A 14873-nucleotide genomic window follows, 5' to 3' on the forward strand; every position below is an offset into this window, starting at 1 on the left:
CCCAATTTTAATTACTTCAAAAAATGCATTACTTTTAATATTTAATGCCTAGGGCAGTATGCTGATCCGTCATGCAAATAAGGCTTAGCTATGTAGCAATAACTATATGCATCATTAAGAAAGTAACTTAAATAACAACACAGATCACAATCCATTACAATGACAATGGCCAAACTTTGAAGGCAAACTGAGGAAAGAAAACTCCCTTTCCAAAATATCTCAAAGAGACTGGTAGGTTGATTTGATCTTCCAATGAAAAAAAAAAGCCAAAACAACTAACAACTACAATTGCTCACCTTACTTCCTTGTATCACTGAATCAGCATTACGCATGCAGGCAAGACAGGTGGGATTTACTTGCAAAGCAGGGAATGGGGAGGTCAGGGGGAGTGTGAGGGGCACAAGGAAAGCGCAGGGTATTAAGAGCAGTACTTTGGCATGTCTGCACAGCACAGTGCAGCTCTGTGGTGTTAACGTGCTGGCACGGTGCTCACCTGAGTTAACACTCTTACGTATTACAGCAGGTGGAACATCACACCAATGCAACTTCCCAGATCCCAAATGGAAGCTACCTCAGTCAAACAGCTCAAGTATTTCTGTGATGTGCTATAGTTAAATTTATTCTTAAAGAATACAGTGGCATATTCAAAATGGAAAGCTTTGGGAGAAATACATTAATTTGTCTTTAAACTCACCCCACAACCCAGTAACTCATTGTTGGTGGTGGTTTCTTCTGATCAGTCCAGTTATCAGGAGAGCACTCAAACAAAACTCCATGTTCTTGTACCAGATCTAGGTCCTCATCTGCGTTACTAAATTCTGAAATCCCACTGCCTGCTTTTTTCTTTTTCTGTAAAATAATTGGTGAAATGTTAGTATAGAATGAAATATTTTTACATAAACACTAGCAAATATAACTATGTGATTTCTTCAGGAATCTCTGACGAGTGATACTGCTGTCAAAATGCCACACTTAGAAGATATAACTAACTTGCTTACATGATTCTTTTCTCAACAGTTTTGTTACTTTGGCATCAACAAGCTTTTCCATTTATACAACTTGGAGGTAGACATGTGCTCCCTTTCTTGATTTTTTTTTTCCTTCTAGCTGAACAATACTTCTATAAGACATCTGAGATAATAAGGCTTCTTTTAAAAAGTGTGTTACAACAGCTAAAGCTCTCATCTTTCTTTCTCTGCGTGCCTCCCTAATTAAGAACTGTGATAGTAAAATCTATGGAATGAACTTTGCCAGGCAGGAATTTCTTTTTGTAAATAAACAGCTGAAGCACTTTGCTCAGAGCGTTCTCGTGCTCTCACTCAGTAGGAGTGCATAAGATGTATAGAAAATAAAGACATTTTTGTGTTTTGTTGAGTTTTTACGGCTATGTTTTGTACAGAGCTTTTGAATAAACCGTGCAAAAGTTCCTGCTGTTTCTAACTGAACTCCTGGTACCTGTTTGGTGAGGATCAAACTGCTTGCACAAAAATTACTTTTCACTCTTTGGTCTGTCTTGGTGCTCAACAGTCCTGTGAGTCCAATAAAACCATGGTATCTTTCACCAGAAATGCAAGGGGAAAAAGACCAGAATGGACATGGAAATAAATAGAGGAGGAATTTTTAAAGGGTTTGTCATTAGTCAACTCTTTGGGAAAAGGAACTCAAAGGAAGTTTATTACTCTCTTGTAATGTCTATGCAATAACGAAAAAAACATGCTTTAAATCTTGTTTTTTTCTTTTTGAAGCATGAGAAGTGAGATGAGATTATGGAAACAGAAGTGGAAATCCCTTTGAAACAAATCTGTCTTGAGAGAGCTGCTAACCCAGGGCTTCTCTGGATCTGCCAATGAAACTTCTGTTCCAATCAGTTGCTTCAAAGGTGAAAGAAAAGGTTTTCTTGAAAAAAAAAAATCTCAAGGAACTTCTGTCTGCCATATGCAGAAGCAGAAACCACATCTTTCAATCTGCCTACAGTATTGAAGATGTGGGGGCTGAAGATCTAGAAGAGAAAAGAGGGTCAAAACATCACAACTATTTTAATTTCCCAAAAATGGCAGAAGAAAAAGTGAAATGCACTTCAGTGTTTAAGAAACAAAATGGCTAACATTTGCCTGAGAAAATGTCTTTTAAATTTCCCTAAACATGCTTTGGATTAAATTCATAAAGCATATTCTAAATTACTACTAGTTCACAGAGTGAAAGAAATTTCACAATAGACGACTTAACCCTTCCTGTATCTTTCCTTAGTACGTAAAACTGTTTCAAACCCTGTTCTTGCTAATACTGCTACTGAAAAAGACTTAAGGAATATGTTAGTACTCAGTCTAATGATCTTCCCCACCAAAAAAAGGGGTCGTTATCGTGCAATTTCCAAGCTGACATTTGTTTCTATTTTAACACATCTTACACTATGCTATTCATACTGAAAATACTCAAGAAAAATTATGTATTAAGAGGGGATATTTGATAGAACTATGAGGGTCTGTACTTTCATATGCATTAAAACTTCTTTCCTTCTGATTTTATTTAAGAGTAAGAAAATACTAAGATGATGATGAAGAAAATGAGGCCAAGGCTGCTTATTACATACAGTGACATATATTTTAGGGTTTAAGACTACAGAGCTTATTTTTGCACAATTTAAAATTTATTCAAAATTCTTGTACACATTTAGAAGTTAATTTGTGAATTTTTAGTTCTGAAAAAGTGAGGCAAAATTATTAATCAGTTTACAATAATTTTGTATTATTGGTGCAATAATCTGAATCCAAAACTATAAGAATATTTAGCTGATGTCAAAGAATAAGCAGTATAATAGTACATTGCTGTATTTGACTTTTTTGTCGTGCACTATGAACAAGGAAAACTTCATTCTTTTACATTTTCCTCATGCCATAACGCAACCTGCCAATTTCAGCATTAACTCTTGGAGCCAACATGCAAAAACTACCCCAAATTTCTCTAAAAGAGAAACTGTTCTGCAGCACACGTTCATCTTTTTTTTTCTGATTTTCAGAGCAGAATAAACCCAGCTGCTGCCCACCGTACTCACGTCTGGAGAAGACAGAAAAGCATGTGCTGAGGTAGCTGTGGCCAAGACAGAAGTTTTGACTTTAAAGTGTGAGTTTTTCCACTTTTTATGAGCTACATCTAATGGTTAAATGGTTTCTTTATTCAGTTTTTTTTTTTTGTTTGAACTATAAAGTGTCTATTTAACAGTTGTAACCAAAGGCAATTTGATAAGAAGTATTTGTGTATTCTCTCTGCTTGCTTTTTGTATTTACACAACCACACATGTGCAAATACACCTGCCAGTGAACTATTTAAATGGTGAAGTGTAAACAATCTTGAAATATTGAATTGAGAATGTAAATAGAAAAACAGAAAGCAAAGCTTCCGTACTTCATTCCTCATGGACTGCTGAAAAACTGAACGAATTGAAAGACAGCAACGATAGAAATTCTCAATTAACTGAGGGTGGATGGAGCCACCGAGCCGTGCTACTTCTTTGTGAGTTGGAGTAATAAAGATTCCTTGCATCGTTTCCAAAGATAGGTAGTGGAAGAGGGTATTCTCAGGACCAGATGTCAGCCTTAAAAAAATAGGAGAATTCATTTAATATTAAAATAATTTTGAAAGAAATTTCAGTTAAACAACACATACTTTTGTTTCTTAAGACAGAATGGTTTTTCTGGTAACTACGATAGAGTACAAAAATAGATACAGACATTCAAAAGGTGCCTATTTCTACACCAAGGAAATCCTGCTAATTTTGACTGTTAATAATCAATTTAAAAAAAACCAAACAAAACCCCAAAACTATGGTACTAGTTAGGCATTGCACCTGTGTTCTCAAAAATTCACACCAAAAAAAAAGAAGAAAAGGAGAAATAAAAGCTTTGGAGGGGGGAAGGAAAGCTTTCTTTGCAGCTCAAACAACACACCAGAGCAGACTGGGCTGTCACAAGCAGCAAGTGGGAACTGGGAAGATCATGGCTTCTCTGTCCTTTGTACACCCACCTAGAGATACCAGGGAAGCACAAGGTGTATGTATGGTCCAAAAACTCTTTGATTTGAAATTCCGAGGTCACATATATGTGGGACATGTGCATACATTCTAGTGACATATTCTTGTGAAACAATAGTCTTTTCTAACTAAGCTCTGATTTAAGAGCTTCACTTTTGTGAATCTTTGCATAGCAAAGTTTTGGTTAGAATAAAATTATGCAGGAACTTCTGTGATCTGTGCATATTCAAAAAAACGATCCAAGTATGGCCTTAAAAACTAAATACTTAATAAAAAATAATTTCTTACTTGATAGCATTAAAGAGATCTGTATCTTTCTGTGAAAGGTTCTTTTTGACGTTTCCTAAATGAAATGGATTTGGTAGGGTATGTTTTTTTCTAGTGGCCTGAAAAACAAACAGATAGATGAACTAACAGCTAATGAAAGAACAGAATCAAACCAACAAATCATCTACTTAGAAGAAATAATGTAGCGTTTTTTTAAGAGGCTCAAACAGTTGCATCAACTTATATAAATGTATTTTATAGCCTATTTTAGACTAAAATGGGTTCGAAGCAGTTGTACAACTGTACAGCGATTTGTTCTGATAACTTATGTTTACGCCATTATCATTTTGGGGATATTCTCCAATTATTTCTGCTGATTCCAACACAGCTGTGTCCACTTTTGTCATGTGAAAAAAACAAATATTTACAAGCAATGATAAAATAAAAAAATGTGATAGCTCTGAGGCTGACCCAAAGCTTCCCAAAGCAACAGAAGTGTTTGCTACTGAATTCAGGGGCTCTTATTCTTTTATAGTATGTTTTTTTTTAAAACAAAGGTATTTGAGTGAGTTTTTACAGGAATGCCACCTCCCCCAAGCCCACCAGAACCTTATCAATTCTCGTTGTCTTTGTTCTCAGACCTGATCCACTACAGATTGTGGATTACTGCTTTCATCTTCCACAGGACCTTCATTACCGTGGTCAGGTCCTCCACTGTTTCTCGTAGGGCTCGGCTTACGTGTCATTAGGGAAGAGTCGCCAAACAGGGTCCTTTTGCTTGCTGGAGTGGTTACCGATTTGGAAGTATTTTGTAGCTTGCTTAGGATGGGTGAGGAGGTGGTCAGGCTCTCCAGTTTGTCACGTGTTGCAGGAAGGAACCAGTCAGCACAAGATAAAGGTGGAACGGAAGGAGAATCTAGCCTTTCCTCTATGCTGGCATCTATTCCTTCCAGTTGAAGTATAGTGGCTTTGACCTGATCTACATAGATACAGTCTGGTCCTGGATTCCCAATAGCTTTTGATGCACAGCCTCCTGCCTCTAGCAGGACACACAGCATAAAGTGTCTCTGTAAAAAAAAAACATTAGCCTTTGGGTTAATATACAGTATGTGCTGTATTATATTCATGTCTCATCTGGTACTCGGGCAAAATACAGCACTATATTGAACACCCCTTCCTCATCTCCAGAGGAGTTATTTTTTTCTAATCAAATCATGTCCAAGGAGATCTTTCTGTTATCATGTTATGTAAGCTAATCATGCAAACATAAAAGCTATCATTTACAAACTCATTGTTTGTTTAAAAAAAGTCCACATTGAACAAAAAAAAACAAAGACATTTCTGAAATGAATTGTCTGAAAATACAAGATCATGAAAGTAGAAACATTTTCAACTGAAGTGAAAAGGCATAAAAATAATAAGGATTTATACTTAAACTTGCAAGCTTTACAAATGTATAAAAAATGCTACACTGAGAAATTCTATCCCATGAAACAGCTGTAATAGAAATATTTTGTAAAATTACTAAATAAAATACATGGAAAGTGTTGATCTTACCGAACAATAGTCAACACACAACAGCAAAACCGAGCATCAGAGAACGGGCATACTGCAACTGTTAACTTACCAAGCCAACTATCAGTAAAAAGTATCTTGCTTCAGGTTCGTTGTATCCTGTAAAACTTGACACTTCACATGGCTGGATATGATGGTGTGGAAATACTTCCCGCCATATCACTAACTGACCAATCTTCTGTTCTGCTGCCAAGGGTAACAGACAATAGTGCCGACAATATAAACCTATATCAATAAGATCTTCCTTTGGCAAGTGATTACCAATCAAGTAACCCTTAATTAAACACAGAAAAGGAAGTGTATTCAGTAAGAAATACAACACCACCACTTATCACTTAAGAGTACTTTTCATATAGAGATATCCATGCTCCACATGCATTGAGATTGTAAGCTTTCTGGCCAGAGACTTTTTGGTATACTGTTGTACAACAGATAACACTGAGCTTTTGCACCACATCTGGAGAATCAAAATACTGAAATATAAACAAATAAAATATCAGCATATATGCAAGTTATCAAAGGCGAGCTGGGAAATGCATGGCTTTAACAGCTTGCAAAACAGCTACAGAGTGACGGTGCTTTAATTCTCATCTCCTGCCTGCCAAAAATACTGAGCTTTCACTGGCATTAATAAAATTTCAAAAGAAGACACATAGTACTACAGTGTTTCTAGCACTAAGGGCATTACAGTTAAAGCACTATCATGGTAGATACTGTGCAGTTCCATTTGTGCTTACAGTTTAGTCTCATAACACTACTAGCATAAAGAACAATTGCAAGATAAAATCCTTAAAACGTTAAGTTTCCTTAAAGCAAAGGCTGTTATCTTCCTCTTTCTTTATACTGTTGAATACACTGTCTACATTTAATAAATGTAGACAACAAATAAATTTACAAATGAGGCCAAAGTGAAAAAGCTGTCAATCCAATTTCTCAAGCCTTTGATTTAAAGACAGATTAAAAATAGATGGCCTGTACTCTTTATTAAAAAACGGCAATGAACAAAAAAATTCCTATTAGAATATCATACAGTCTCACTTGAACTGACTCTCATTACTTTTATTACTGTGTCTCTTCAATCCTTGGATCATATGTAGCACAATTCCCATGAGAGAGTTTCAAACAATTATTTAGTGCTGGCTGATCATATCGTACATATCACTTCCTGACATCGATTTTTTCTGTTACGGTGTTTGAGTTTTAGGTCGTGTTACTAGAAACACACGTTTAAAGCAATCATACATTTTTTCATATTTGTGAGGTTCTGAAAAGAGCTACTCCATGACTAGGTTAGATTTCCAGATGTATTTTCCTCATCTTTAGGCCTTAGTCACTAATACTACCTTGTAGAAGAGACAAGAGCCCATAATCACATATAATCTTCTCATGTCATAATAATCTTCAGACTGTGAAAAAAAAAAAGCATGGTATAATTTTTGATTCAGAATTTTTATTTTATTTACCAAATGCAAGTCAACTAATTCTAGTCAATTGTAAACAATATCGTATTTACTACTTTCATTTTTGACCACTTCTTATTATCAGCATGGCAGTTAATACTGAACAGTTAAGTGAAATACCAAGTTTTTAGCTTCCATTATTGATTGTCATGTCATTACAATTTTCTCTAACAATTTTCAGCTCAAAATAACAGATCTCCTATTTAGTTCTCATCTGTCCATAAACTATTTTTGTTAGGATATGCTAATTCTCAGAGTTTGTAACAGCAAAGTAGCTGAAGCATAACTATTGACACCAGAGGCCCTCCTAGAGTAAAACTTGCAAGTCAAAGCATTTTTTCCAGTATTTGACATTTTACCCAAACTATACCCATTCATTGATCTTGCAATTTAGATGCCCAGTACTCTCAGATTAGTAACACTATCTTTAGTTGGATATAGTGTATTTTAAATTAAGTGGGTGCAATCAATTTCTGTGCCATAAACTATAACTTACGAACATTGCTTTCTGTGAATAATTATCCAGGTTGTTTAGTACAGTGATTTTTTTTTTTATTCTTTTCCAAGATGGACTATATGTCTGCCTACTTTGTATTTTAGGTTTTAAGAATCGTTAAGTATCTTTTGTAATGAAGAATATATCCCAAATCGTTATGCTAAATATGTGATAAAACAAGTTATCTTTATGCTTAACTATAATATATCTATAAAGAATATAATTTTAAAATAACTGTTCTGGAACATGAGTTTAAGAAAGCTCTTTCATTAGAAAGTAAAACTGAAATTTCAGTCTGTATGTTTACACCTCACTGTCCTATACAGAGCAGTAAAGTGCATGCACAGCAAGTGATACTTAATTAAATTACTATCTTCTCCTTTAACAGTATTACGTATAACTTGTAATGGCTTTCTGTAAACTGGAAAATTAAGTTCTCAGTGCTCCATAGAAGTTTTCCAGTTTATTCACAATTGCTTGGGATGCAGACAGTTATTTGTATGAAAAAAGAAACATAACAAGCAGCAGCTATGTTGAAATTAGAGTGTCCTTGTAGACATCCCATGGACGTGAATTACAGTAAATGATGGGTTTGCAGTGACTAAAGCTATAGGCCTATTATGTGGTTATAATGTTAACCATGGAGAGAAGTTCAGGATAAACAGAATGGGTAAAATTGAGTTATCTTAAAACAACAGTAATACCATAGACTTTTGCTTTGGCTCCCACTTGATTTTAAAAAAGTGGATGAGTTTGGAATTAGTGCTTTTTAAACTATCGAATATGACACCAAGGCAAAGAGATACTCTGCAATGCAAACAACAAAAATAAATTGTTTACCAGCTCTGCAAAGTCAGCTGCTTCCAGATCACTCAGTGCTGTGTCAATTTCCATCTGAAATATTTAAACAGTACATTTTAATAGAGATTGCCAACACATTAACTTACAATAATAGCATAGTTCGCTCTATCTTGCCAGTCTCAGAAGATTAGGCTTCGCAAGTACAAAGTGAGTGGTCAAAAATTTGCACACTTTTCAGTAGTAGCATCCAATATTAGGCACACCTCAATTCATCAGATTAAAGAAAAATCCTTCTTAATTGCTGTGGATTTCCCTCTTTTTTGAAACTGTAAAATTTCTCTCTTGTGTGCCTCCTGAACCCACTGTTCAATATAAAGGAGATGTCACTCTTAGTTTCAGCGTGCTTTAAAACATGAGGTCTAGAGACTACCCCTTGAAGGCTAGAGACAGCTCTGAAATCTGGCAAGCTATTGTATCCAACTGAGTTATTAGAAAAATCTTTTTCACAATGGATTTAGCTTTTCTCTCTATGGACATTGCCAAAACTTTCTCACACATTATCTTTGTTCTACTGAAACCGCTTTAAGCTTGCTTATTTCTCTGTTGGTTAATACAAGTTTTACTAAAAATACTTTCCATTAAAGAACATGGTACTAGGCACTGAAGTTCATGACACAAATGTGCTGCTTAATGAAAAGAACCTAAACCCCATCACTACAAACTTCTTGGACCGTATTAACAGGCTGCCTCTAATTGAAATAGAGCCAGTTTTTCAAACACAGAAATGTCAGCAAGGCTGTTGGCAGTCAACAACTAACCAGTCTCTCAGCTTTTCCCCAGTTAAAATTTAAATGGCTTTCTGCCCAACAAAGAACTGACATTTTGAGTTTTATATATTCCTTAGAGAACATAAAGATCTTCACCAAAACTTAACTGGAAAGTTCATCTTCTGCAACAACAAAATTTTTCTGGAAAGTGTGAATGATCTAAGACAATGCTGGAAACTGATGTCCGTATCATAGATATGAACTACTTTGTTTTCTAAATACCTTTAAACCCTACAATTTTACAAGAAAGAAGCAACCTGCAAGCTAAACTAGAGACCAAAGTGTAATAAAGTCTCTCTACAGAAACTTGAGAGAAAATAAAAGAAAAAAGCATAGAGGATTAAAAAAATGGATCACCAAATAGTACAAGGAAAAAAAGTGTCATTTCCTGGATAGGAAAAAATTGTGCAACAACAGTTAGAGGTGCACTAAGTTGCATTTCAAATATATATTAGGTTGCTGACTGACCATATTCTATGTGTTGCATAGTTTTATTCCCTTCAGTTATGGAGCATGATTTTGCAAGTAAGTGGATGGGCATGTTACAGGACTGTGTGTGCACCTCTACATTTTTCACCTGTATAGTAGGTTTAGCTCTGGGGTTATGATGTGAAAGAAACTTTTCTAAGAAACTCCATAAGTATGTACTTCTGTAGTTAAAACAGATATAACAGAGTGTTCATACATAGAATCACAGAATCAACCAGGTTGGAAGAGACCTCTGGGATCATCGAGTCCAACCATTGCCCTGACACCACCATGTCAACTAGACCATGGCACTAAGTGCCATGTCCAGTCTTTTCTTAAACACATCCAGAGATGGTGACTCCACCACCTCCCTTGGCAGCCCATTCCAATGTCTAATAACCCTTTCTGAAAATAAATTCTTCCTAACGTCCAACCTGAGCCTCCCCTGGCGAAGCCTGAGGCTATGTCCTCTAGTCCTGTTGCTAGTTGCCCAAGAGAAGAGGCCAACTCCCACTTCACTACAACGTCCCTTCAGGTAGTTGTCGACTGCAATAAGGTCACCTCTGAGCCTCCTCTTCTCCAGGCTAAACAACCCCAGCACCCTCAAGCTGCTCCTCGTAGGTCAGACCCTCCAGACCCTTCACCAGCTTGGTCGTCCTCCTCTGGACTCGCTCCAACACCTCAACATCTTTCTTGAAGTGCGGGGCCCAGAACTGGACACAGTATTCAAGATGCGGCCTCACCAGTGCCGAGTACAGAGGGACAATCACTTCCCTAGACCGGCTGGCTACACTATTCCTCACAGAGGCCAGGATGCCATTGGCCTTCTTGGCCACCTGGGCACACTGCTGGCTCAAAACATACATATTATAAAAGCAGAAGTCGGACTAAAAACATCGCAAACACAGTGGCCTCAAGCACATTTAGCAAAAATGTATCTAGGCACATACTAGGGGGCAAGGTGGAAAGAACTAAGTCATTACCAGTCTTCTACTAAAGATAAAGGAGAAGACAATTCATATTACGGAGAAAAGAGAGAGAAGGCCACACCAGCAAACAGAAATCTGGTAACAAATAGCACCGGCTGATGCATAGCTTGCAATGTCCATGGCAACTTCTATTACTGAAGAGTAGGAAACCTGAAATAATTCTGCAAATTATGTCAGTAGTGAAGTTGAAAGACTTATCACTTCATCCCTTACCCTCCAAACACACGTGTATGAAAATTGTACATGAGGTCTTATTAAATGTAAAAATCAGAAAACCAGGAAAGTCCTATTTAATATTATCCTCAAATAAACGCCCTATAAATTAAAGAACATGCCACTGCAGAAGTAAGGTCGTTTTGAACATCCAAACTCAGTGCTTTTGCATAGCCCTTCTGAGAAACACTCAATTTTGCGTTGTACAGCCTCTTTACTTTCAGTGATTACAGTATTTTCATCAGCAACAACGAAAGAAATGAACAAGTTTGGATAATGGAAATTATGGTCAGCTCAGATTAGATTCTTTGTCTAATAATTAGAACTAGCCTTAACTATGTTATCTACAAGCTTACAAATATTTTGGGTCTATCCATGAAAGAAAACTCAGTTTAAAATTTCCCAGCTGTTTCATTTGCATTAAATCACGGCAAATAATCATTAAAAAACAAACTCTACCATGACAAGACTAACATACTCTAAATATCATTCCGTCTTAATGATTTTTTTTTCCTGTGCAATTTTGTAAGAACTGCCATCCACGTATTGACTCAGATATGATACGCAAACAACTCTCCACATGGTAAGGAAAATAACTTCCACATGGTAAAGAAAATAACTTCCTGCTAAAAATCACAAAGGCAAAAATGACTCCTAGATTCACTAATGTTCAAGAGGGTGAAAAACGAAAATGCAGTCAGTCTTTCTTTCATCCACTTTAGGTCTTGAAGTGAAATGACTGATAATCTAAAGGGTCTACTGTACCTTACTACAATGCCTGATATCGAACACTTCTTGAATGAAGGACAATATATAAAATATTACCAAACTGCAATTTAAGTATATGTGCTGTATGGAAAATTACCTTCTCAACTGGAATCATATTAGCGTTTTTGTATGTCAAATGAGTGCTCTAAATAGAAGAGGTGGTCCAATTTTAAAATATGTCTGTCTCATTAAAGGCCAGCAGATTTAAACAGTAATTAGCTACTTAGTCCTATGTTTAGTTCCTTGAATGAGACTGCATTTCATTACATACCTACAGTGTAGATACTCTCTATTGGAGACAGTCCTTTCACTTCAGGTTCTCTTCATAGTTAATGCAGATGAAGCCAAAGGAGTCCTAAGGCATGATTCATCTAACACTAAAGTAAACAGCTGAAGTTGTGCAGTTGAATTACTATTAAAGTGCCAGATCTTTCCCATTAAATAATAGCAAAAGTTCAAGATTAGCACCTCAACTGTAGTCATAGATATCATAGCTCTAAAAGAAGGTGAGATGGATGCTACCCCCAGTTGCCACAAATTCAATAAAGAAGCCTCATTAAGCCTCATTTTTAGCCTTATTTTGCTACAAGGCTAAAAACCTAATTAGGAAAAAAACCTCTATAGGATTAAAATAAGAAACATTAATAAAACCTACAAGGAAATAACAACTATTAATATTGATGAGATTACAGAAACTGGAAGACACAAAAAAAGCCATGAGAGAGACAGGGTACTCATCTTCAGCCCGCTCAAATTTTTGCTTTAGTGCTCTACAAAGTAATTTCTTGTGGATGCTTTATTTATCCAAGTGGACTGTACTGTCTTCCAAGAACAGAGCTTTTCATTTAAGAAACCAGAGAAAGCAGGAGGAGGGGTGAGAGAGGAGAGCTTTCATCTAGTCTGTGCCACACGGAAGTCCTAGAAGATCTTTCTGATGAGAAACTTAAAAGCAATCATTTCATGATCACCATGTCTTGAAAGTACACACTGATTTCTGTACTTCCAGTGTAATTGAAAATAAAGCAGCAAACTGCACCTAGCAAGACCCAGTCATCTCCACCTGAACCTACTATCAGATCAAAACATGTTCTAGCAATGCTTTATATGCAACACATAAGCATCAGGCAGTGATGCTACATCACTTTAAAGAAACTAACATGAAAACAGAGAAAAAAATTGGAAACTAGAAGCTCTTTGAAGGAGTAAGGGAAGTTTCTGGTTTATTTCTAAACAAACGTATACACAGTTGTGTTATCAAAGAATACATTTGACACCATAATTAACAAGAAGTAGCCACAGGGGCCTGAAAAAAAAAAAGAGTGAAAGATGATCTGGATACACAACAGAAAAAAAGAAATCATATTTGAGAAAAAACATTTTAGAGGAACTTTCTGTACATAAGACACAATTATCAGCTTTTGTCCTAAATGTAATTTCGTAAAAGTTTTTCTCTACATTCTCTGAGGATTGTAACTTGTTCACTTTGCAGAACTAACTACATTGATAAAATGTATTATAATAAGCTTGTCTGCCAACTACCGTACAACATGGGTAGGACTTGCTTATCTATGTAGAGCCAAACTATGCTGGAATCCTGTTACGGAATCTGCCACCCAGTAAGACAAAGTTTTTCTAGTTGCAACCCCTGCTGCAGACTTCATTTTGCACAGTTCAAACTGAATTCAGTTTTCATTTTGTGTAATTCAAATGAATATGTAATTCCAAATAATACCATAAATTTCTGAATAAATAAAATATGTATTGGTCTTACATCTCCACTGCTGAAATCTCCTTAGGATTGTTTTCATATGTACAAAAATTGTTACAATTGTTTCAAATTGGAGAAATATTACCTCTATGCATTTTGGTCTAATAACATCAATTCTATAATATATATGAAAAACAACTTCAGAGGAGACTTGGCAGGGATTATGCATCACACAAGTATAAAATCTATTATTGTTATTTTAAAAATATTACTTTACTAATAATTATCATAATGATCCCTATTTTAGCTTCTTAAAGTCATGAAAATGAGGTTTTAGACTGAAAGCTATAATGCTATTTTCTGTGATCTAGCTTTTGTCTTACTACTGCTTAAAGCACAACTCAGTTTCTAATTGAGAGGTAACTGGACACAGTGAAATGGTGCAGAAATGGTACCAGTATGGTGTCAAACAAATGGTGTACCGATACTTCCTTTTATTCTGCAACAGCCATTTATAAATCTCCCAAATTACAAGTTATGCATGGGCTTCTGGAGTGATATTTTATACCAGGAAAAATACTTAAATGGCCAAAATCAAACTTAAAGCTACATACCAGGGGCTGCTTTTCCTATTGCATATGCTAGTTGTTAGAGAGGGGTGGGGGTGTGTGTATAGATATATTTTAAATAAAGTTTAATTCCTTTGTCATCATGTTCTCTTCCTAGGTAACTCTAAAGTCACCAAATTACACTCATAACAGCAATCTGTTTCCTGTGGGAATGATTGTGTAGTTTCAAATTTAAAGAAAGGATCCTGTAGGAAAATGGGTGATCTGGGATGGGCAAAGCACGTAGTAAATTACACAGTAACAGTAGAAGATACCTGCATCAATTTTCTGGCTTCTCATATACAAGTTTTTCTAGAGCAACGTGAAAACGACATTACCTTGATTTCCTGAGGCAACGTCAGCCAGCGCAAGCCTGGGAGATTGTCTAAGAACAAGGCACTGCAGGTATCATAGTGCTGAGTGCTGGGGCTGGCATTTGACTTCAGTCTTGCAGGCTGAAGCGCACGCTGGAAGAACAGGTTGAAAAAATGGTCCAGGCGAGAAACATTTTCCACCTGGCAAAAAGCGCTGAACAAACATGAACTCCAAGTTAGAATAACATCAAGAAACTTGTAGCTTGTTTATATAACCCTCTGTGTTACAGAAGTCTCTTTACAGCATGATACTACATTTGGAATTTTTTTTTTAACATTCATTTTAAACATG

At 36.1% G+C, this 14873-nt stretch overlaps 1 protein-coding gene across 2 annotated transcripts in view; it reads right to left on the bottom strand.

The window, feature by feature from the left end:
- Window positions 1–14873, bottom strand: part of INTU (inturned planar cell polarity protein) — a 48124-nt gene that overhangs the window by 2106 nt on the left and 31145 nt on the right. For both annotated transcript variants that reach the window (XM_068403515.1, XM_068403516.1), the window contains exons 8-15: window positions 14546–14735; window positions 8666–8719; window positions 7213–7275; window positions 5922–6143; window positions 4936–5361; window positions 4316–4413; window positions 3403–3592; window positions 695–849 (exon numbers count right to left, since the gene is read on the bottom strand). In XM_068403515.1, coding sequence (XP_068259616.1) covers window positions 695–849; window positions 3403–3592; window positions 4316–4413; window positions 4936–5361; window positions 5922–6143; window positions 7213–7275; window positions 8666–8719; window positions 14546–14735 — 1398 coding nt within the window. The remainder of the gene's footprint in view (window positions 1–694; window positions 850–3402; window positions 3593–4315; window positions 4414–4935; window positions 5362–5921; window positions 6144–7212; window positions 7276–8665; window positions 8720–14545; window positions 14736–14873) is intronic.

The sequence above is a fragment of the Nyctibius grandis genome, chromosome 6 (genome assembly GCF_013368605.1).
Source record: "Nyctibius grandis isolate bNycGra1 chromosome 6, bNycGra1.pri, whole genome shotgun sequence".
Taxonomy (NCBI): Eukaryota; Metazoa; Chordata; class Aves; order Nyctibiiformes; family Nyctibiidae; genus Nyctibius; species Nyctibius grandis.